General features: G+C 42.2%; 2 protein-coding genes across 3 annotated transcripts in view; one reads left to right on the top strand and one right to left on the bottom strand.

Annotated features, from left to right (window-relative positions):
• Window positions 1-24,773, top strand: part of SPATA5 (spermatogenesis associated 5) — a 191,078-nt gene that overhangs the window by 32,908 nt on the left and 133,397 nt on the right. For both annotated transcript variants that reach the window (XM_015861868.2, XM_015861865.2), the window contains exons 12-13: window positions 6,169-6,222; window positions 6,601-6,680. In XM_015861868.2, the coding sequence (XP_015717354.1) occupies window positions 6,169-6,222; window positions 6,601-6,680 (134 nt within the window). The remainder of the gene's footprint in view (window positions 1-6,168; window positions 6,223-6,600; window positions 6,681-24,773) is intronic.
• On the bottom strand, window positions 14,582-16,756 carry LOC107313546 (PX domain-containing protein 1-like). Its single transcript, XM_032444386.1, has one exon. The coding sequence runs from the start codon at window positions 16,263-16,265 to the stop codon at window positions 15,876-15,878; it is 390 nt and encodes a 129-aa protein (XP_032300277.1). The 5' UTR covers window positions 16,266-16,756; the 3' UTR covers window positions 14,582-15,875.

Genomic DNA, 24,773 nt, shown 5'->3' with positions numbered 1-24,773 from the left:
AATGTTTTCATTTCTCAGTGATTGAACATCAGTCATGGCTTATCAATATTTTCTGATCACACTGAATTCTTGCTTCTCCCAGTCTTCTGTGCACTCTCGTGCCTTCTTTGTGCTCCCCTTGCGCAGTCCCCAAAGCTTGTAATTTTTCTCATAGCTGTATTTAATGCATTTCTTCTACCAACAGAACAGTTCTATGAGGGTATTACACCTATAAACCTTTAAGGATGGGGGATGTGATTTTCAACTTCTGCTGAGATGCGGACACCTTCTGTTGTGTACCTGTTTCTTCTGTGACGTTTTTGCTTTAGATGCGATCTAATTTTCAGAACTTGAACTTTACAGCATTGTTTCTGTGATTTCTGCCCCCTTCTTTTGTCTGTTCACTTGGTGATTATTTCTCTGTGCTAATTTAACAGTTCCTGTGTTTCGGGTCAGCTTTCACTAACTGCTTTTTTGAGATGTCTGTTGATTAGACCACTAAGGATTCAAAGTGATATTGTGAGGACATTTTTTGGAGGAAACTTTGATACTTTGCTTTATTTCAAAGATTGGGAAACAAGGATGATTTTATCTGCATTTGTCTCACACCGCAGGTATTGAGAAATCCTTTTTCCCCTTGAGTTGTCCATGAACCCAGGATCCCGTGTACCCAGAGGGGATGTATAGTTGATGGCATCATGCACCACTCAGCTGGCTAAAGTCAGAGGGAGACTTCCTGCTAAATTCAGAAGGCTTTGCTCTGTGTTGTATCAACAAGGGATTCTGAGTGCTGCTTCTGTGCAACATGAAGATTACTTGAATTTACTGAATCAATACTAGGAACTTCTCTGTGCTTGTGATGGTTTTAGAAGCATCGTTTTTCCTCTTGCTGCTCAGTGCTTTGTAATCTATTTTTTCTTTAAAATCAAAACTGAAGTGAAAACTCATGTAGTGATACTGCCTAAAAACCCCCCAGCTTAACCTTTCAGAAATCTTAGATTTCCAGAAGTTAAACCCCTTAGTATTCAGCTCTCTGTATGAGAGAAAACAAATAGAAGGTTAGAGAATATTCCCGACATATAAATTTTTTTTCCTGTTACTTAAGAGCTTGGGCTGAAGGCATTTTGTCTTTTCTCAATTAGCAGTAATTACAAAAATATACAGTGTTCTCAGATGTCTGATTTCACCTTGGCTTGATTTAACTTCCTGTATTGCCCCGCAGATGCTTTTGTACCATTCCCTGTTCTTGACATGTGCTTAAGTTTAGTTTGTCGTCTGGGTCAATTACGTCAAAATATTTTCCAATTGAAGTTTCCTCTGCTTTTTTTCCCTTCAGCTCTTGGCTGGGGAAGTTCAAACAGATTAATGAGGCTTGGAAAGGCTGAGTGCTGTGCTTTGTGAAGAACTGTCACTGAATTTGGGAAGATAGTTTGCCTTCTGACAGGGATTTCAGTTAGCCAAAGGATGAAATAAAGCTGGGTGGCTGGGACTCGCTGAACAACACATTTAAAAACGAAGAAGCCTTGTGGTTTTATGCGAAACTCTGGCAAACATTTGATAAAGCTTGCAAAAAGATTTGTAGTAACACATTTACAGTACCATGCCAGTTAATTATCTGATAAGGAAACAAAGTATATTAAGAAAATTTTCTGATGTTTAACATTTTCCACAAAGGATAGCAATTTGAGGTATACTAATGAACACTTTTTGATCCTCAGGCTATCTGCATGTTTTACCCAACAAAAATTAAGGCATTCATCCATTCTTTCCATAAGCTTTCCAACAGAGAATGTGCAGACAGAAAATGATTCGTAGATAATCTCCTGTCTCTGTTTCCTTCCTCCTTTTCTATTAGAACTGTAATTGCAAGGGCTGCAGTTCACAGTCTTTTACCAGCCTGCTCCCTGAGATGTTTTGGAGCCTACAAAAACCTGTCTGATTTGAAATGTTTAAGGCACTGCACTGTAAATCTTGCCAACAAGTTTTTTTTAATGTCCTTTGCTATGCTGGGCAGGGGAAGAGGAAGTGTTTAAAATGGTGAGTGTGCTGGGCCTGGGGCTTGTGGGCTGCTGAGAATCAGAGTAGTGGAGGTTAAGTCATTGGACAGCATTGAAGAGAAGAAGCAGGGTTTATTCTTGTCAAGTAAATAAACTGTTTTATAGGCAAGTATTTTTCCGTCGTGCAGCTTAACATGCAAAGTAACTGATTTCTGAGTTCCTTCCAAATCAATTATTGTTGTGACAGCAGGTTGCTCATTTACATTATCATGAAGCAGGAGAAAGAAACAAAACCAGCCAGAATACTGGATCTGACTCCATGAAAGCTGTTCTAGTGGTGGCTGGGATCAAGCCATGCTCCTCAAAGCTGGCTGTCCACGCTGCTCCAGCAGCCTGGTGAGAAACCAGCACATCAGAGCGAGGTGTAATGAGATTAATTACGTGATAGATGTTTTCGTGTCTGTTGAACGGTTTTGACTTTGAATGTGACAAAGAAGAGACTGTGCATTAAATATTACGGAGTAATAATCTGTAGGGAGTGATGGAAATTCTCCAATTCTTAGGATTTTTCCAAAAATATGAATTGCACTCTGTAGTTAATGCATTTTAATGTGTCTGTGTTAGAGCCCAGAACCTTCATGTGTAGTCTGCTCTCTTCTGAATTTCCTCCATGACAACCAACCTGTGTTGCTGAAGAAATCTGGAGCCGTGTCTATCTGGCTCAACAAGCATAAGTACATAACTTAGTTGATTGTCAAAACAGTCTCATATATATATATATATATATATATGTATATATAAAGAGAAGAGAGAGAAAGACCAAGGATTTCCTATCAGATGTAAGTAGTATTTTCAGGTGGAAAAAAAAAAGAAGCCCCCAAATGACTGTAAGCACTGGTTAGAAAAATTACTGATACTCTTTAACTTCAGAGATACCAGATGTTGCTCTTGCAGTATGAAGCACTGTGAACTGCTACCATAACAAAGTGCACATAAACTTATCTCGTGTTGTAGCCTGTACACAGAGGTTTTATCTTTTGTGCAGTTAATCTTTCGAGCTTTTTCTGATCATATTTAAAATGCATTTTCTTTTTCTTGTTATTGGAAAAAAAAACCAACAAAACAAAACCAATACCAATATAAGAGAAAAATCCATGCCCAATCCAGACCATAAACAAGCGGAAGGTTTCATGACAGAGGGGTCAGGCATCTTGTAAATCACTGGAAAAAAAAAATAAATATTCCTGGTATTTCTTGAACGGTTTCCAGTTGCTAAGGAAGCTTCTCTGGAAAGAGAAGTTGAACGTTCAGAAAATTGGGATCAGTGCTCAGCTGTCAGCCAGTGACTTTCAATGGCTACTGCTTTGATGGATCTTTTGGAAGAATGGCCCATAGTCCCTGCTAGAGGACAACACGTTTTCACACAGGGCAAGGCAGAAGTTCAGCTCAGGTTGGACTGAAGCTAACTCAGTTCAATTTCTCCATCCAATTTCTGCATTCAGCTTCTTTGAACATTTCTAGTTTTTGTGTTGTGGTTTTAAGTGTTTGCATTAGATGAAGTGTGCACCAATTCTTCTTCAGTGTGCTCTTTCTCTTAGTTTGGAGTCTTTTCCTTTTATTAACATGTATAATAACAGTTCCAAGCTGCTTGTAATAAACAGCATGGTTCTGAATGGCAGTTTTGGTATTGTTAATGCGTGGTGAACTCTGAGACCTTCTTTAAATCAGCTTTCATGAAATTCTCCTTGAGGAGGCACAGGTCATTAATACGGAGTGGTCATTCACCCAGAGTTGCTCCTTTAATAAAGGGAGAAATGGAGAAAAGCTTCAAGTCAAAGCTTACAGTAAAACCATGCATTCAAATAATTCTCTTTGGAAACATTTTAAACAGCATTTATTGCTTTGATGTTACCTTGATCATTTACTTTAATGCTTAATTAAAAATAAAACTCCAAGCATCTGAAATTATATTTTACATTAAAGCTTGAAGGGAGTAGTTTTAGTTTTAAGTATTTTTTGCTCAGACAGAAGAAATGTCAGACTACCTGATGTTGTTTGTCGTACTAGTGGAGTACACCATTGGCACTGATGTCTGTGATGTTGTCTTCTATGAGAATATTGATGTGGATCCAGATTGCTTTTAAGAATAAGGGTGTGAGAGAGACATTTCAAGGAAAAGCAAGTAATAGAAAGCTGTACTTGTGGGCAGAGGGTTCTCCGTGCGTCAGCTGGGTTTGACAGAAAGCTGGACAGAAGGAGAAAGCTGCTCTCCTGTTACTTAAGGATTTGTTAGGCCTGCACTATCAGATTCCTCATCTGCAATGAACATGATGAATGGCAAGGGCCCAGGGCAGATGGATGCTGTCTCCATGAGCTATGAGCTTCTGCACAACTGGCTGCATGCTCCTTTTCTTTGGGGTCCACAGTGGAAATAGCTTCATATTTCTCTCACCCTATTGTTTCCATCTTTTTCTTTCCCGGCTTACGTTTCTGAATGGTTCTGTTTCTCTGCAGGTATCTGACAGACTTGAATTCTGAAGTTGTAGAAAGCCTGCAGGTGACACTTCAACATTAGCTGCTGCAGCAGTTGTTTTAGAAGTGAAGGCTGAAGGATGGACACAGCGCTAGCTGTATCATTCCAGGCTTTTTTTCTGGCAAGATGAGTAGTACTCTTCTTCAGCCTTTACATAGTTTGACTTTACCTGCATGGTACCCTATGGCTAGCTGCTGTTCTATCCCACCTGGTCCTATGGGTTAATGGACAACACTAAAAAATGAAAGAAAATGGAAAACTATGACATAACCAGCACACTTGGCTGATGCCAGATAACTTGTGCTTTTCTTATTAGAGCAGACATTATTCACAGAACATTTGCAAAGGTGCTTTCCAGTGGTGCCAGTGTCAGTATAAAGCCAGCGTGCTAAGTTTTACTGCAATGCTGAAAACAGCTGGGGAGATGGGAGTCTGCATAAAAACTGTTTGTGTTGCATTTTTGGAGAAATTAATCTTTTTTTCTGCTGTTCTGGGTACAAAATCCAGACCGCCCCACTGAAGGAGGGGTTGAACCAGAAGCTCTGTCACTGTCAGTGTGTAAGCATGAATCTGCCACACATTTTAATTACAGCATAACTGCTGTTTGAAGCTGCCTTACTGCTTAGAGCAGAGTGTTGCCTGAGGGGACTCAGAGCACTGAAGCACAGGAAGGCTGTGCAGTTTTCCAGCTGTGAAGAAGTATGTCATTGCTGCTGGTGAAATTATGAGGGCACCTGTTCCCTGGAAAACAGCCTGAAGCCACTGGCTCATTTTGTTCAGGGCAGTGGATAATCATCGCTGGTCATGGCTGTAGGTCAGTGTTGATGCAAACCAGGCTGAACTCAATGAGTCATTACCAATCCCACGAGAATCTTAGTCCCATTAAGAAGCATTATTTTAGCAGCCTATCCTACAGGATACAGCAAAACAGAAAATGCTCTGAGAATTCTCCATTGTTTTGCTTTCTGTAATTTTAAGTACTGGCTCAAAACTTCAACGTTGACCCTGTGGTCTCTGGTCTGTTCCTGATGAACAGGACTGTGAGTATAAACAGGCACGGCAGCAGCTGGCACTAATAATTGCGCTTGGCAGTCTCAGCAGAGGGGAGAAGGAATGCAAATCAGTGAAGACACTGAACAGCTTTCTCACAAGGGATAGAGCCCTCATAGATGGGTTTCAGGTGTGCTGCTGTGGCAGCTGCTTCTCTCTGGACCTGCAAGCTGTCAGATTCAAAGAAGTTCTGCTAGATATGGGTTTAGATCACTGTTATGGTGCTTGTCTAGATAGGAAGCATGTTGAGTGTATAAGTGAATGCTTTTCTGCAGTTCATCTTTTTCAACTGACTTGCAGACCCCTTGTTGTCATTGTTGATCTAAAAACTACCAAGAACCACTGCTATGTTTATTTTTTTGGTTAATGATGTTGCTTCACATAACAGTAGTAGGTAAGTGTTACAGTAAGAGGACTAACCTGCAAGCAGTTACTTGCTATAATAAATGGAGGAATACCTGGTAAGTCTGAAAATGCACAACTAAGAACCTTGTAAGTGGCAGTTAATCAGAATTCCTTGTAGAACCATCAGTATCACAGCGCTGGCAGCTTGGGACAGTTTGAGACGTTAACACATTTTTAGAACTTTTATTCTTTTTTATTTTGTAGGGACCCGAACTGATGAATAAATATGTTGGCGAGTCAGAACGAGCAGTGAGAGAGGTGAGAAAGCACAAGCTGTTTTGGCATTCAAATTCTTCTGTGCTTATAAGGCTACCTTCACATTTTCCAAAAGATCTCCTTTTGGTTTTAAGTTTAAAAACAAAACTGAGCAGAAAGGATCTGTGTAGGGCTTAAATTCCTCTGCACCGACCTCATGCTGCATGTCCAATTTAGGCTCTAATAGCAACTTTTCATTATAAGCCTGTATCACACAGAATCATGAGTACCTCCCGAAAGGCATGTTTCTAAAACAATATCTCTTATGTGTCTTGTGTCTCTTCTGTGATGCTCTGTAGCTTTTGAGATATACAGTGGTGATAACATTAGGTAAGAAATGTCAGTCCCTTAAAACTGAATGTGCCATTGTTGTTTTTTTAGATCTTTAGGAAAGCCAGAATGGTGTCTCCTTCAATTCTTTTCTTCGATGAAATAGATGCCTTGGCAGTTGAAAGGGGAAAGTAAGTAATTCTGTTATAAAAATCACAGACATTATTTTTTAATAAATTACTTTCATGTTGTGCAATCATGAGTGTATTGTTTTTCTAGAATTATTAGATGTATTTTGTTCCACATGGAAAAGAGTAGTGTTTGTGACTTCTATTTAAGCATATTTAACTTGGTATGAACAGGTAAGTTGGTGGAGTTGCTTCTTTCTCATGTTATGAGCAGGAAGAATTCTGCTGGTTCTCATTCCTTTGGGCTCTTTACTGTGGTTTTAACCTGCAGTTATTTCCATTAACCAACTCCTTTCTTTTCCCAAAGCTGTTGCGCTGTCCTAATATAATGTCTCCATCAAGGAAAAGGAGATGATCTTATGTTATATAACTCTGGAATTTCCAAAGAGATTACCCATATGCTTAAATTTAAACTTATGTTTAAGCTTTTTGCCAAGGGTAAAACTTAATGAAATAGTTCTGCAAATTTCGACCTTAAAAAGGAATTCTTGTGCAAACAGCTAACAATCGTACTAAAGTATCCTTCCTTTTGTTAATTATGAGAGGTGTTTGACTTCTGTCTGAAGGTGGATTATAGAAGGTTCTGTTTGCTACAATGGCATTGAAGATTTGGCTGGCCATGGAAGGAGTTGTTCTAGGGGATATCTCTCCATTAGATACTTTTTCTAGTAAATGAGTATATGACTTCTTCTTGTTTTTCTTTTCCCGTTTTGTTAGATTTGCCTGAAGAACTATGAAATGTAGGAAGTATTTCTCTAGTTCAAAGGCATGTCAGATTTCCACTGTGTTTCTGGAAATGGAGCTACCTCAGCATCCATGCAGATCCCTCTGTATTGTAAGGCGGTATTGTATATGCATATAGGGGGTAAATGATGTCAGTCTTTCTGATATTTCAGCAACTGAAATTTACATAAGAGGAGATGGTATCTTGAATAGCACAGAGCTGCCCTGTGAAACTGCTAACAAATGAACACGTTTTCTGTTGCAACTGTAAAAGCTGATACGTCTTCATCGGCATCCTTCTCGTAATACAGTGTAATCTGTAAGCTTCCTAGAAATGCTGGCCAACCTGTGGCATGCACTGAAACACCTGCCTGCTTTATCGCAATAGAGAAGCTGCAAAAAATGTGTGCTGGAATCAAGCCAACAGGAAGAAAAAAATTTCCCCTCGCTGAAATGTTAATGTGTTTAGCTTTCAGAAACACTGCTTCATCAAGATAAAACCTTTTGAAAGAATAAGACGCTGTACGTTTTAATCAGCCTTTTCACCCCATGCCCTAAAGGCATTGAGTTTGTTTATTTGTTTTATTCTTTTAGGGGGTAAATAACCTAATTTTACCTTACCTGGAATTGTCTGTGGGGGGTAGTAGGCCTGGCACAGCTTGCTGAAGAATGTGGTATGACCTGCTGCAGTCATGTTGCGCTGGAGACATCTGGTTTTGGAGCTTTAAAAAGAACAGGGTGGGACACACAAATATTTCATTGTCAAATCTGAACCAGATGGGAGGTAAAATATGTAGCAGAGTTCTCATAAAATTCATCTGAAATTAAATGGTGTAGGAAACCAGACAAGGCACTTATTAGAAATGACCTTTTTTTACAGGCTGACTTTGCACAGTAGGAATTTGCAAATGCATTAGAGATGCTAACGATTTGTGGCCTCTGGAGATCCATTTCCTGTACTGTTACTAGCCGTAGTGAAGTTTTCAAGGAAACACCTGTTTATATTGTCTCCCTGTTCCCTCTGTTGGTTGAATTGGTTTTCTCGGTCTTGGCAGTGAAAAACTCTCTGTGGTACAACTTTGGAAAAGATTTTCCTTTTTAGTTTAAATCTTAGGATTCTGTGGGCTGTGAGGTTTGTGCATCTAAGAACTTCCTGGGCAAGGTACCCTCTCCTGGTTCTTACAGGATATGTCAGGAGATAACAGTTTGTGCTTTTCTGTAAGTTGTGAGGGCAGTTTTGTGTGTAATTCAGATCTGATATACAGATGGGAAGTAATGTTAATTGCTTAATGCTAATGCTCTTCGGAGCACTTTGCCAAATACATATTAACCCATTAGTACTCGTTTAAATTTGACTAAAGCTTGTGGGTTTGAAACACATACATGTTTTGCTCCCAACTCTCTGTAAAGATGGCTAAACAATTCCTTCTCATCAGCAAGCACAGGTTAATACAGTAGGTAATTGATTGTACCCAGTTGCAGGTAGATCAATAGAACTAGAAAATCTTCCTGTTTGCACCACTCAGTGGAGTGTCTGTTGCTGCACAAGCCATGACAAACACTGTAGCTGAATTCAGGTCTGACACAGTGTTTTCTTTATTTTTCAGTCCCAAGCTATAATTCTGTAATTGTAATGCTCTTCCTAGTGTATCTAAGCCTTCTCGGAAGACTTTTCACTCTTTATGTTGAAGTATTTGTGGAAGCTTAGAGAGAAATAAAAATTAAACGAAAACAGGGTAAGAATAGGGTTTGAATGGGGCTGACAAGGAAAAAGGGAAGCATGTACTAAAACTGATTCTTAAAGGATAAATGATAAATCTAGAAATGAAAAGATGGAGGGGAAAGCAGAGGCATGCAGTGAGTTTAGAGAAGGATAGATGCTCACATTAAGAGAGGAGAAACCTCTGAAATCCAAGAAGACTTTTGATAGTGAATTCTCCTTCACTGTGGGTTGGTACTGTGGAAGAAGCTCAGGCAACCATACCACATGACATATTTCAAATGAGCTGAATGATGCACAAATTTTTCTCTGTCGTCCTGGGGCTGCAATTAGTGATAGGTTCTGTGAAATGCTGATGATTTTTTTTTTCATTACTTTTGATAGTTGATGTCACAACCCTTTAGGGGAGACACTGTGCGAATGGGAGCCCCACAGGACTGGTCCAGATACGGCAGCGCATGGAGAGGAATGTTTGCCTCTCAGTAATCCCTTCCCTGCTCAGAGCTCGAGTCTCTTAACAAATTGCACAGCTGCGAAGAATTATGGGTATTTGTTATTCCTTGGTATCCTGACTATGTAAAACCTAATTCTTCTGGCCATTAGAGGTTGCCAAGAGGGAAATGGCTTGGTAATTAGACTTGAAAGTGATGAATGAACATGGCTCTGTGTAAATGCAGCACAGACAGTCTGTTTGCCGAACTTAAAAAAATCTATGTGCTTTGGAAATGGGACATTGTTTATATAAGTAGGATTTTTAGGATTTTTGGGCAATGGACATATTTGTTCCTTTTCTTGTTTTTCAGAAGCAAAGCATTTTCCCCTTTAACTGCAAATCTTTGTAATGTAAGATAGGAAATGTTGGCTAATGGGAAAGACACTGTTAAATACCATTTTCAAAGCAGAAGAAAAAAGAAAAGACAAAGAACAACGATCATTACCTTGCATTAGTGAGTGCCAGTACAAGTTGGTAGATGAACAGTACTATTTTGGAGCAAAGGTAGGAGTGACAAAGTGAAGAGTCTTTGGTACCAATCCACTACAAGATGATGATGCTTTTCTGGTGAGTTGTGTTATCCGGGGTGTTGGGTCCCCAATAGCTACATTCTGAAGCCACAAATTAATTGACTTAAAATGTCTGGAAGTTGTGCTGTTTTCAATGCAGTGTGGACTTTCAAGGCACATGAAGCTATGAAGAATAGTGGCTTCTCTTCTACAGTATGGCGCCTCTGATTTTAACAGGGATAGTGATCAGTCTGTTTTTAAATGAAGCTGCCTGTCTTTTGGGGATATTATAGCACATATTTACACTGTACACTCAAAGATACAGTCACATGCTTATATCTATGCAAATTCCCTGGTGTCTTTGACAAACTCTGTTATGGGAGAGGTGAAACTTATGAGCTGGGACAGAGCAAAGCAGCGTTAGGTAGGATAAAGGTTCTTAGCAGGAAACTACAGTGCACATGGTGAGTCACCAGCAGAAGAGCTGGAGGTATTGTCACCCTACTGTTACTGTTTGGCACAGACCAAATAATGTGAAGAAAAAAGAAATGGAAGAAATGGAATTTTCCTGTGCCATACTTGAGTTGGTGCTAGCAGCTGGCTAAGCTAAGCAAGGAACTTGCTATTCTTACTTACGTTGACACTGGTTGTCCCCGAATCAGAGAATATCAGCTGAGTTTGGATTTGATGGAGAACTGAGGCATTCAGAATGTCTGTGGTTGTGGTCTGGGATCTTTAATGTATTTGCCATTCAAATGAAAATATCGTCTGGGGGTGAAAAAGCCATGTGGCCAGTACCGGCTGTCTGCCTTAGGCCTAACAAGGAGTGGTGAGGAAGTGAAGGTTTTGAAACAACTGAATCACACAGTACAGCTTATAATTTGCTTTAAAATAGCAATTTTAACAAATAATGTTACCCATATGCTGTATACGTGTGAGAAACATTTGTAATCTCTTTATTTTTGAAAGAAAAAACAATACTTCTGAAGCTTCCTGTCCAGCAAAAATCATTTATCACAGTGTGTTTTAGATTTGTGTTTCTTCCTTCATGAAAGCAACAACAAAATTTAATTTTGCCAGCCTTTATCATAATTTTGACACTTTAAGCTTTGTGCCCATTTCAAGTCAGTAAGACTTTCACTGGCATCAGTGGAAGGATTGGATCTGTAAACCGTGCTTTTCTTACCATCATTCAAGTGCATGGGTAAATTCATAGGTTTCTCTAAATCCTGTAAAGTCCATGAAGTAGGTAAGTCTGTTCCGCAGTGTGGAAGAGTGCTGTGGCAAGGCTGATTCTGCAGCAAGGTGCTTCAGCCAAAGACATGCATCTGAGCTTGGTGTCTGGATTCCTGCCTGAGGCCTGGCTGATACATGCTTGGATTAGAGGAATCAGAAGTGGGCACAAGTGATGGCCACTTTGCTTCCTGGTATGATGTTGACTGTGGGAAAAGGTCAGCTTACCCATGTTAAGTGGACCCAAGCAGGCTACAACTGCCACCAGGATTAAGACTAAAATCCTTTAATACTTTAAAAAAATAAGATAAATAAAAAATAATATTAAAAAAATAAATAAAAGGAGAACATGATTGTCATCAAAACATATAATTGAAACTTATTCCAGATCATTGTAAGCCTCTTATATTTAAATATTGTTATAATGAAATGAATTCCAGTCCAGTTACTTGCTTCTGTGTCTGTAATGCTTCCAATTTAAACTGTTCTAACTTCCCTGGTAGACATGATTGATTACAGTTTTCAACTTGATTAACTTCCAGGAATGCACAGAAGAGAAATGCTGAGGGAAACAGAATGAAAAGAAATGGGAAATACATTGTGCATCAGGTGTGTGGTTATTTTTAAGGTGACATCAGTGTTGAAGGAGTAGGAGAACTGTGGATGTTAGCATCTTCTTGTTTCAGCTGGGTAGTGCTGATGTCAGATGAACGTGTGGCCCAACATCTGCCCTTCATATACTTGTGTCTGGAGTTGGTTGTGAGCACATGGGAACAGGTGATGGATTGCTGTCCAGTACTTGAGGATTCAGAGAAATGTCTGGGGAAAGCGCCTTGGAAGAGATCCTGTTGGTTCCAAGCCCATCTCAGACAGGCTTCTTTTCTTCTTCGTTTGTGTTGCCTTTTTCTGGTCCTACTTTATTGCAGCTTTTCAGAAGTCAGTAATAAGAAATTTGGGCTATTGGAAGATGTTGATTACCTGAATGCAGAGGGTAATTAAGATGTAACAAGTGACCTATGGCCTTCGTTTAATACAGCTTCACCTGCTGACAACAGAGCACTGTTGCCAATTTTTGTAAAGCCCAACCTTTCTTTTTAAGGAATTTTGCTTAGACTTGATGATCACTCAAGGAACACTAAGAGTTCCTCAAGTTTTCAGTGCTTTTGTAATGCTTTAAAAAAAAAATAATTAAAAGAAGGTGGCATGAAGTGCACCATTTTGGGGCTGGAGATAACTGTAAAGCTAAATGTTCTACCTGGTCTCTGAAGTTCGGTGACTTTCCCAAGATTCCTCTTTCCCTTATATAAGACTTGAATTTTGGTCTTGAGGAAACAGAAGATGTGAATCAATATAGGGGGTAAAAGCTGATACAGGTATTTGTCTGATATTCTCCAGGCAGTCTGGTATGGTGGTTGGCAACCCTGCACATAGCAGTGGGGTTTGAAACTGAATGATCATTATGGTTCTTTTCAACCAAGGCCATTCTATGAATATGACGACATCTAATTGTTGGGTGCTGATAGAAGGAGGGGTTTAGAATTTCTTCCTTCAGAATTTTTCTGCTAATGCAGAAAAAAATGCAGAAAAATTCCTTGCTGGGAATATTTATTATCTCAGCATTGAAGAAGTGTTTTTCTGTTGTTGTTTTATGAATAGCCAATACACTGAAGTGAATCACACAGGTGTCTTTCTCCTAGATTTTTTAATGGCATCCAAACTTGTAGTATCAGTGATGGTTTGAATTAATAGTATGCATTGGAGTTGTGCTGTACATGTGCCAGATGTGATTTCGGCCTAGTGTTTTCATAATGACCGTTTGTACCTAGGTATGCTTCCTATGCCTTTTTGGTTTATGAGATACCTCATTTGCTGCCTGTTCACGTATATAGAAGAATCAATTAGTACTTCTGGAGCACAACAATAACATGCACTTCAGCGTGACCGAAGCCTTTTGCCCCTCATCTGCACGGGAATGAGGGCCTGACAGCAAGTCTGCTTCAGCCAGCATTAACTGTTAGGATACCAGCTGTTCCGTTGTGTCAATGAGTTTTGCATTTGTTGTGAGAGGAAATTATTTCTAGAGATTCCAGGAAAGGAATTATTTAAGATGATATCATCTCCAATGTGTACTTTTAAAACCCGTAACTTTTGGCTGTCGTTGCAATTCTTTTGTTAGAGAGAATAATAAGAAAAGCAGCTTTTATCTCTGTAGGTGAATCTTGCCTGATGCAATGATTTGGAAAGGAAGCTGGGCTGTACTCCTCCTCACCAGGTCTGTGTTACAGATTTCAGCTGTGTAGAGATGAATCAGAGTAACTGAGCTGGGTGCCTGCCCTGAGGCCTGCCCCTATTACCTTGTGGGCCTGCCTGCCATTGCTGTGAATTTATCAGCGCCCCGAATGTTAGTGTATAAACAGTTCCTGCATTTTCAAGTCTATTATTTATCACCGTAACTAAATTGAAGTCCTGATTCTGTGGCTAGCATGTTCTGATGGGTTTCATTGCCACTGAAGGCAGTGGCAGAGGGAGAGTCACTGGTTCTTCTTTATGGGATTTAATTGAAGATCAGGATTTAAATAGTTTTTTCCAATGGCAATAACATCTGGTGTTCTGAAAAAACGTTCATTGCTTTGGCTTTGGGAGTGTTCTCGGTTTTCAGCCTGTGCAAATGTACATTTTGCATCAGCTTGCAGTGAGGTTGCTTACTAGATTTGATCATATGGTAAAACCATAAGTACTGCTTTCTTGGACTTCAGTGTTCAAATATGAAACAAACCTGCTAAATGGGGGATGGAAGGGGAGGGAGAACTAAACTAGTGAAAACATAGAAAACAAGTAAGCTGTTGCTGTCAACAAACTAGCTATAGCAAGAATGTAACAGGACCTGGAACATGTCCAGAAAAGGGCGGTGAAGCTGTGAAGGGTCTGGAGCTCAGATCTTACGGGAAGCAGCTGAGGGAACTGGGATTGTTTAGTCTGTAGAAGAGGAGGCTCGGGAGAGACCTTATGGCTCTCTACAGCTGCCTGAAAGGAGGCTGTAACAAGGTGGGGGTCAGTCTCCGATCCCAGGTAATAATGAGAGGGATTGGCCATAAATGTTGCACCAGAGGAGGTTCAGGTTGGAGCATAAGATAATTTTTTTCTCTGAAAGAGTGGTAATGCATTGGCACAGGCTGCTCTGGGAGGTGGTGGAGTCACCTTCCCTGGAGGTGATCAAGACGCAGCACTTTGGGACATGGGTTAGTGAGCAATAATGGTGGCAGGTAGACAGGTAGACTGGATGATCTTAGAAGCCTTTTCCAACCTCAATGATTGCATGGTTCTATGGTTCTGTGTCCCAGCATCGTGTAGTTAAACAGGGTGTGGGCAGTCACTTCAGAACACAAGCACACTCAGCAAAGTCATTTTCCTTAGCACAGGAGCAGCTTCATTTCAAGGAGTATTACTGAAATTGTGAAGCATGCGGCGACTGCTGAGAAGCCACTCCTGACTGTATTCTGACTCTGCTGCAGAGAGAACCCCCACCACCTCTCCAGGCTGAATAGATTACCATCTGCTTCTATTAGCTTCCCATTTTTCAAACCCTGGCTTTGCTCACTGCAGATCCTACCGGGGCCCGCTCCCTAGGGAAAGGTGGGTGAAGGTTGCCGGCTCCGAGTCTTAGGAAGGAATAAGAAGATACTTTCTCTTTTATAATTTGCAAAAGCAAACTTTGGAACCACTTAAGAGCGGCGAAAAGGGCTACGGGCTGCCTCGGCAGGGGAACAGCGGGGACCGAACCCCAGCCCCGGCCGCCTGCAGAGGGCAGCCGGCACCGCAGTGCCGCCGGGGCGATGTCGCCGCCTCGGGATGCGCCGGAACCCGGCACGGAGCGGGGTCCGCTCTGCCCCATTCAATCCCCGATGCGCGGGGTGCCGCAGCCCCCGGACGGCGAGGGGCGAGACTCGGTGGAGAGCTTCCCCAGCTTCTCCCTGAGGAAATCGTACATCGGATACCGGCTTCTCCCCGCTCCCGTTCAACCGAACTACCCGGCCGGCTGGGGAGACTGGAAAAGCGCACATGGATCTACAAGATAGATGCTCCGCGCCGCCCGACGCGCTTGTAATAATTCATCGCAAAGCAAAGCGTTGTCATCGAAAATACTCCCCCAACGTCAAACGCATTAAAAGCGGCCCCAAAGCGGCGGACGGCTCCCCGACCCTCCCGAGCGCTGTTCGCACCCCCGGGCTGCGTCACCTCCTTCGGAAACCAAAAGGGAGAAGGAGCGCGGCGCGGACTGCTCTGCAATCCTGGCTTCGCACAAAGTTATGCGAGGAATTGCGCTCGCTCCCACCACTGCCAAGCGACGCAGCCTCTTTTCTCTTTCTTTCTTTCTTTTTTTTTCTCCCCCCGGTCCCCGTGGCAAACAACAAGCGGAGGCTGCCCGCCGCAGCCCTTCTCCCTTCACCCCGGAGGCACTGAGGGGCAGGGAATTAACGCCCGCAGAATCCATAATAATAATAAAAACGGCGCATTGGGAATCAACGGCCCGGGAGGAGTTTCCGACCGCGAAAGGCCGCCTCCCCGTCCTGCCCCGTCCCGTCCCGTCCCGCCCCCCGCCCGCTGCCCTCCCCGGGGACACCCGAAGGGGGGAGAGGCGAAGCCGTTCCCGGACCTTGGAGCAAAGGGGAGCGGGAGAGCTCGGGCCGATCCTCGGGGAAGGAGTCGAGGAGGCGCTTGAAGAGGCGGCCCAGGTCGGAATAGCTGCGGTGCAGGTAGAGGATGTTGCGGTCCGACCACTCGGTGCGGATCTCGTAGAACTCCTCTTCGTCGCCCCGCCGGCTGATGATGAGTCGCCGGATGCCGTTCACCCAGCAGCCCCGCACGTACATGTTCACCAGCGAAGTGCCCTCGAACACGGCCGAGGCCATCCCGCCGCCGGCGGAGGGCGAAGCGAAGCGCCCCGCCCGCCGCCGCCGAGTTAAGGGGAGGAGGAGGAAGAGGAGGAGGAGGAGGAGGAGGACGGGGGGTGCCACTCGGCGCACCCCCCGGGGCGGGGGAGCGGGGCGGCCCGGCCCCTTCTGCTCCCCCCCTCCCCTCCCGCTGCGGGCGGGCGGAGAGCCGGGGGGGGACACCCTGCACCCCGGCTCCCCTCAGCCCTCCTCCCCGCCCGCCCCTCCGCCCGCAGCTCAGCGGATCCTCCTCTTCCTTCTCGGGACGGTTTCGCAGACGCCACAGACATGACGAGGAATTTTTTTCCCCTCCCAGTGACCCTACAAGTTTCTTTCTCTCCCTCTCTTCTTTTTTTTTTAAACTTCCAGCCCGGCCGCTGAGGAAGGAAGCGGGTTAATACGCAGCGCACACCGCCTCCGGCTGCTGCCTGCCGCGCTGTCAGCGCCCAGCACCGCCCCACGGCAGCCCCAGTGCCTGGGGGGAACGGGAAGATGGCACCTCCGGGGATAGGGAGTGCCCCGACGAGGGGGAAAAGCGGGACACAGAGAGTAAGCTGAGGGGCTGCGGATGTAGACGTGGATGAAGGCACAGCCAATGACAGCGTGTGGTGTGGTGGGATGAGTGGTCCGGGATGGGGCCTCTGTAGCCTCCACTGGGAGCATCGTTTGGGAGAGGGGTTTGGGCATCAGTTCCTGGGCTCCTGCCATGACCCAGGGAAGGGAAGGCTCTACCTTTATCAGTATCGTTTTTATCAGTGATGCAGACCATGGGATTGAGTGTCCCCTCAGCAAGATTGTGGCCGACAGCTAGCTGAGTGGTGCAGCTGATAAGACAGAGCAAAGGGATGCCACTGAAAGGGATCTGAACAAGCTCAAAAGGTGGGCCCAAGTGGACCTAGTGAGTTTCTATAAGGCCAAGTTCAATATATTACACCTGGGCTGGGGCCATCTCGGATTGTTTGACAGAGTGAATGGAGTTTGGTCTTTATGGTTAACCAATTCCAAACCTACAAGTGCAGTTATGTCCCACTCTCCCTATTCAAATGCATGATTGTGTATTTCCTACAGTTCTGTGTAATAAAATTGGTCTTACTTCCATTTGAAGCACAATCAGATGTAACGAATGCATGCAGTGAAGCCCTTCCAGAGGCACACACACACCTGATTCCTGCAGCCTCACTCTGCAGCACCTGCAGCCATTTCTTTCATAAAACCCGAAGCTGTAAAACCAGGACTTGAGATGTTGAAGCAGATGCTGGGGAGCTCAGAGTCTCCAGACTGTTCTCACTGTGGCTAGGCTGGGCCTTGAGCTGTCCTACAAAGCCTAACAAAGGGAACAACCTGGGGCAAGGCTCTCCCCCTGTGCAGTGCAGTGTGGCACAGGCCCACCCACTTCACCCTGGCTCACAACAGAAGGGTTCCCACAGCCCCATTGGGCTCGACATCCCATGTGCAGCGGACGCTGACCACTTGGAATATGCAATACAGCTTTGCAGGAAAGGAACTACTACAAACCTTTGTCCTGCAGGAGGATCCTGACACAGTTCATTTTTTTATTTCACTAGGAGAGTGGTTAGGCCCTGGAACAGGCTGCCCAGGGAGGTTGTGGATGCCCCGTCCTTGGAGGTGTTCAAGACAGGTTTGGGACGCGTTGCACCCTGATCTAAATACAAATAATGGATTAGTTGTGGCTGCAGCAGGGATTGACTACATGATCTTGAGTCCTTCCAAACAGCGTCATATCGTGTTGATGAGTGAATTTGTTAGGATTGGCCTTTTCTAACTCTCCATTTCTCCAGTATTAGGTGTCTCCCCGCGCTCTTTTGTGCAAAAAACATACGACATAACGCCCTTCTCAATGAGGTTAGCTGTGGAAACTGAAATAACACAGATCTGAAAGAAGTGGAGCTAATAGAAGAGATTGCCAAGGCTTGTTGGAGTTTACAATGATCGGACAAACTCTTCAGGCATGGCGCTGATTTTGGTGGTCTGTGACAGAGGCAGGATTGGATTGAAATTCTTATTATATTCCTTCCATCGGATATTCTATCATTGTATAAGGTCAACCCTTTTTAAAAAGGATCAGCCTTGATTGCTTCTATACGCACTGGCTTCTGCTGCTCCTACTGCTTTTTGCTTTGCAATGAATGAACACATCGTAGCTGTCCCACAGCATATGCAGTGCGGACATCCGAGGGCTCGCCAGCACCTCTACAGAGTCTTGGTGCAGCTGGGTTCAGAGTGGCTTTGCTAGGAAGCCTCTTACTTCTGCTGGTAATAGTCAAGCGGTATGTTTGGTTCTGTTGTTCTTCATCTGATGTGCCTACCCCTCCAAACTCTATATTATCGGCATGCTCTGTCATTTCTTGTAACAGGAAAATGAGCCTACACACAGTTTCCCTCTAAAGGACCTGAAGTTGACATATGATACAAGACTGATTGTAGAATAAAACGTTAGCAGTACATTAATCTAATTTTGATGCTAACCTCAATTAGCAGCGACGCATTTACTCTATCTCATTAGCTGCTACGATGTAGACGTAATGCTGCTCTACTAGCCTGGCAAGCGCCCTTTTTAAGGTGGCTTAGTAATAAACGCTGTGACTGCATGGCTCTTAAAGTTATATGCAAAATCTTCAATACACAGAAGCACACTGCATGCAGAATAGCAGCCTGCTAGAGAGAAAGCAAGCCTCCACGATTTTTGACCGCAGAAAGGATGAGCAGTGAGGATGGGCGTAGCGAGGACTGGACATCTTGCAGAGAAAGATTTTTATTATAGCACTTCCTATGTGGCTATCTAATTGATCTGCATGCACTTTTCAAAGTACATAAGAGGGCAATTCATTTGCATTTGACTGGTTTTCATATGTAATGCCAGCAATGGCAGAGGCACTGGTGAGCAATGCACTTTAGCAACAATAAGGAAACCGATCTTTGGGTTGCTATTCCATATTTTAGATATTTGAGACAGAGAGTAATGTGGATTGCACACTGAGAGAAAAGATGCTGCTGAGTATGTTTATCCCTTGCTTTTGAGATCATATTGTGATTACTGGAAATAAAATCATCAGGCGATGCAGCATCCCTAAGCACTTATCTTCATTTCTCTAGAAATTCTTAGTCTTGCTTCAGTTTCACAAACCGTAATCATTATTTAAAACATGTATAATACACACAGACGCTGCCAACAAGCAAGGTGACCCGGGTGCAGCAGCACTTTGAAGATGATGTTGACTACAAATTCACAAATCTTCAATTATGCAGCAAGACTGCTGAATTTGAGTGACAATCATGGTTTAAGAAGCTAGAAAGTAACTTTCCTTCTCATGCTGTGAATATTGATAGACGCACTGAATATGAAAATAGGTGGTTCTAACCTCATTGTGTCATGTGGCATCTGTAGCCTGTCTTTTCACTCTTTATCCGGCAGTTAATGTCAGAGATATTTGCCCTCCTCTCAATAAACATGCTATAGACTCTAAAGCCATCCCCTCACTTTGGGATGCCAGGTGACAGCTAACTCATATTCCAATTTTTTGTTCTCATCCTCCTCCACAGGCTATTCTCAATGTTCTTTCCCGACATACACAGACGTGGATTGCTCAGACCCCTTCCTGGGCACAAGCTTGCAGAGATGTAGGGAACATGAAGCACGGCGATGAGCAGAAGAAGAGAGCTGGGAGAGAGAAGGTGTTTCATTCCAGCTGAACACTGCCCAAAACTCCCCCCCCTTGTTTCCGCACTGAAAATAGTCTGAGAAAGGCAGGAGGAAGGTAAGCCTCCTTGGGGAGGAGGGAAGAAGGATTTCTGGTTGTCAAGTCTTCTTGCCAAGGAAGCGAATTCTACCTCTTGTTAAGATAAGCAAAATGTACTCATGTTCTGGCTTGTTAATAATTTTTTTCTAACGACAAGATCAGGATCAAAATTAGCAAGCTTCTAACAACTCAAAAGCAGGAGGCACTTCCCACACCTGGAGTCACCAATTGCTGGCAAATTTGTAAAATGTTCCTCGTATGAGAACATTACCTGGCTCAGCAGCAATGAAATACATTTCAAAAGCCTCCGTCTAGCAGAGAAAGAGCTGATGTTGAAAGACATTCAGATATGCTCCTGTGCAGTGCAGTACTAGAACATAGACGATACCATTCCTCTTCTCAACAAATACAAAAATTCATTTGAAAGCAAAAGAGCTTATCCACCTTAGATACCCAATAAAAGAGAAGTGAGTTTGAAGATCAGTACCATGCTCGTAATAATGCAGGCAATGGAGTGCACTTTTATTTTCTCATACAAGTGCAGTTTCTAATTGTTGGGTTTATTGTTTTTATTAAGGAGCAATGCAATGGCAAAGCAGCTCCTGATGTTTTAGTCTTTAGTTCACAAAAATCATTGAACACACTGTTGAGATTGAAATGACTCCTGAGGAAAAACATATTTCATGGCCCTTGGGCCATTGGGATCTGATGACAAAGGCTCTGAGACAAGCAGCAGAGCACCTTGCCAGACTCGTATTCCACTTGATTCTTATCTTCCCAGGCTTGATTCTAATGAATCTAGAGCCTCCGGAGTTAACAGATTTAAATGTCAATTTCTTACCAGACTTTGATACCTCAACTAAATGGCCTTTAATGTATGCACAGCCCCCCCCCCCTTATTTTTTTGCTTAGAACTATAACATGTTTTCTGGGTAAAACCTGCTTGTAAGCCCCCCTCTCCTCTGAGTGACATTGAATTTGATTTAATAAAGATGCTGAATTCTTTCCATTAAAAGGTAATTATAAAATGCTCAGAGCTGTATGCAGTGAAAGCTAGTATTTCCGCAAAGGTAAAGCTAGCTTCATCTACAGGAAGAATAGCTCTAGTGAACAATTACCCCTTATGAGCGTTTTCCCCTAGAGCAAATAGAAGTATGTCTTCACTGCACTTACAGCAACAAATGAATTAAATACACCTGCAGGTTACGGTAAAAAAAACCAACAAAACAAACCACCAAACACTGCATAAAAATATGAAGACAAATTTATCTGCATTTCAGACATCCTCCTCTGCAGTCACCAAGAGGCATAAAAGTCCAACGCATGGGATATGGTATAGCTGTAATGATCCCGTGTAATGAGCCTAAGACTGAAATTTGTATGCATATCGAAATAGAAAGCTTAAAGTGCTCATCAATGGACATCATTATAACTCTGAGTCTGCAGAAGGGAAGAAGAGCCAGGAAGAAGACCTGCATTGCTGCAGAAGACTGTCCAGAGGCTGAAATTTGCAGGCACCTTGCACATGGACTTGTATATGGCTTAAGAACATACTGTTTGCAGGAAAAAATAAATAAATCACATATATCCATTAGACATATAAAATGCAAAGTGAACAAGCATGAAGTTGTGGCTTCCTTTAAAATATGGCTCCAAATCTTCCGTGCTTTCCTTTATTTGTGAACTATATCCAGACCAATTAAGACAGTAGGCGACATATAAATTCAGCTGGGATTTTTTTGCTACTGTTGATTAGCAACTGGAACAATTTCTTCCATTCTGCTCTCCCGCCCCACATAGCAGAACAAATGGCTTGTTTTAGATGCTGAAATCGTCTGTATCCACAGTGACAAATCTCATGAAAACATACACAGACCAGTCCAGCCGAATCGTACGCTGCTCTTTATTTACTTTAAGGGCACAATAATTAAGGGTTTTAGCTATTGAACACGGCCGCTTCAAACTGCTCAGGCAAGAAGATTCTACAATGATAATCAATACGGAAGCTGCAGCAGAAAAGAATGCCAGATATGAAAGAAATGTAGGAGGCCCCGAGCCTGATGAACAGTTATTAATAATTCATTCATTCCAAAGTGATCATAAATACAGCTCATAGTGTTTGATGCTAAAACGGCTTCGAGTCAAAACAAGAAGAGTGATTGGATGTGCTACACAGCATAATTAGAGATGTTAACAGTGGCTGCCATTGAGTAAGTAAACTGGAAGCAAATGCTAAGTATTACGTGAGTTATTTCAGTCCATGATTCTGTATCATTAGCGTAATTGAATTCAAGCCATCATAATTTGTAGTTCAGTCTGAAAACGAACGTTCAATTTTTACGATATTTTTCTATAAGTCAGGGTGCCCAAACTTCCCAGCCCCCTTCCATTGTCTAAGCCAAAATGAAAAGGCCTTATGACAAAACAGTTATTATCTTTATTCTCAGAATGGCTTCAAGGATCCTGCTAAAAACAGCAAGTGGGAATCTAACACCCGTTGTTCACATACTGCTAAATGAAGCAAAACCCTCACAATGATGTCTCTTATTTATGTTCGAGTTCTTTTCATGTCTTAATAGTGTCATGTGCATGTAAAAATACAATATGAAATGGGAAATAACACACAACCATTTTTTCCTTTATTTTCCTATTTCTCACATCTATTTTCAAAAGTCTTCCAAGGAAAGAAATAAACAATTTCCTGCCCTTCTTTGTTTCCTCCTGCCGCTATTTCAGGAAAGAGCTTGTAGTGGAATCTGTTAGGGACCATTGTGCTGTATTCATCAGTGTTAACTTAGTTCAGCCTATGTGGAACTGAGGCTCTTCTCTATGACAAAAGATATTTCAGTTATTATAGGGTACTGATTAAGCTGTGGTTTGACTTGATATTCAGTCTTTTCATGGGTAATTCTTGAATTCTAATGATTTCCCATAGATTAACTACTTTCCCTAAGACCCTCTTATATTTGTTAAAAACTTACAATAGGCAGAATATTACCTTTTAATTCACTTGCCATGGTTCATGTTTGTTAACTCTACCATTGTGAGAAGGTATAAGTTAGATAAGCACATGTCTTATTGAAAAGAAAAACAGCTATTATTGAACAGCTCTCCTTCTTCTCAATACTGTAAGTGCTGAGAAAGGTCTAAACTTACAGAGCTTTTGTCTTGGATTAGGTTCCTTTTTAATTTTCTCCTTAAAAATGAAATTAGTAAATTTCAGCCAAGGTTTGACTCTCTAAAAACAGCTGTAAGCCCACAAGGTGAGAAATGAGAAATATGTGCCACAAGAAGATATGCATATGTTCTATTAGAAATGATTTGGGTATAACAACATTCTATGCGTATGCTAACAGTTCGGTTGGTCCATTAAGTAGTAAACAGATAATTTAGGTATCTGCTTTCAAAACCTTTATTTTTTAGTTGTGGTATTTCTTTCGCTTTTATGAAAGAGGGTTGCATGACAGTGATGTTGTTCTATACTCATTGTTAGAAAAGCCTGAGTTGGAGGGATACCACAATAATTCAGTGTAATCGAACCCGAGCTCCACATCAGCACTACCGGATAATATGAAAACCACTAATTTCAAGTATATGAGTCATGTTGCTAATAGCTCCACTATATATAACCAGTCTAAGTTTCCAAACAAGGTTTCAAAGTCAATATGATAGCAGCCTAAAATATTTATTCAGAACACTCATGTTTTCAGCAAGCACAGCGCTGCACACCCAGAACCCTACAGCACTGTAACATGGTGCACCAACGCAATCATTCCCATGAGACAGGAGGATTTAACAAGTACAGAGACCTTGATTACAGCTGAGGCAGAAGCCTATGCTATGAAGTAATTTACTGCAGAATTATCGAGTCCTAACATTATCTTTTCAGCACCCAGTCATTTTACACCTATCATATCACTTACATAGCCTGAGCAGTTGTTTATCAAGACTCATCTATCATTTTGTTGTTTCAATAAACTAATAATATAGACACAAACAAATTAATTGTATTCAAGTTCGTTATAGCTGAATACTGATGCAGAAACAGCTGGTACATAAGCCAGTTAAAGAGCAGAAGGTTTAATGGCAATAAGTTAAAAAGAATTTGATGTCAGAAATGTAATGTGTAATATAGATGAAAAGCAAGAATGTGTAATGACAGAGACATTAAATTAGGAAATGCATATTGTTACACGATACATAAGAGAATAAATAAATATAACCAAAGAGAACTGAAAATGCCTGAGATAAAGCAAAAGGTTTTATGAAAAATTGCGTTAAGGGATTCATGAACGAACGTGAGAGCTTTTCTAACCAGTTCAGGACTACGACGAAAAGAGATTTTCTCAACCTCTGGTAGATGGGATCTCTCGCGCAAACAGAAATTTCACTGCTGCGGAGCGCAATCTGTTCTGCCACCAGATCCTAGCTGATCAGTACACTCAATGATTGGTAATTCTATAAGTAAAGAATAGATAATACAATCCGACTTCACGAAATACAACACAATTTGCATTACTGGTAGTTTTTGCTGTTGCCAGCAGGTCTCTTCAGTTGCTGCCTGGAAAAAACTAAGACTTATTTCTCACTATCATTAGTTTATCTCAGTTGTCTAATTTCACACTTTGCCCAATCTCGCACAGGTGACAAAAACTATGCAAATTGCGTTACATTGTTAGCCTGGCGTATATCACATAGTGACTCACAATTTTTCTTCTTTTTTAATCCA

This window comes from Coturnix japonica, chromosome 4 (assembly GCF_001577835.2).
Source record: "Coturnix japonica isolate 7356 chromosome 4, Coturnix japonica 2.1, whole genome shotgun sequence".
Lineage (NCBI taxonomy): Eukaryota > Metazoa > Chordata > Aves > Galliformes > Phasianidae > Coturnix > Coturnix japonica.
The sequence above is the reverse complement of the archived record's forward strand: the minus strand, read 5'-3'. Positions and strand labels throughout refer to the sequence as shown.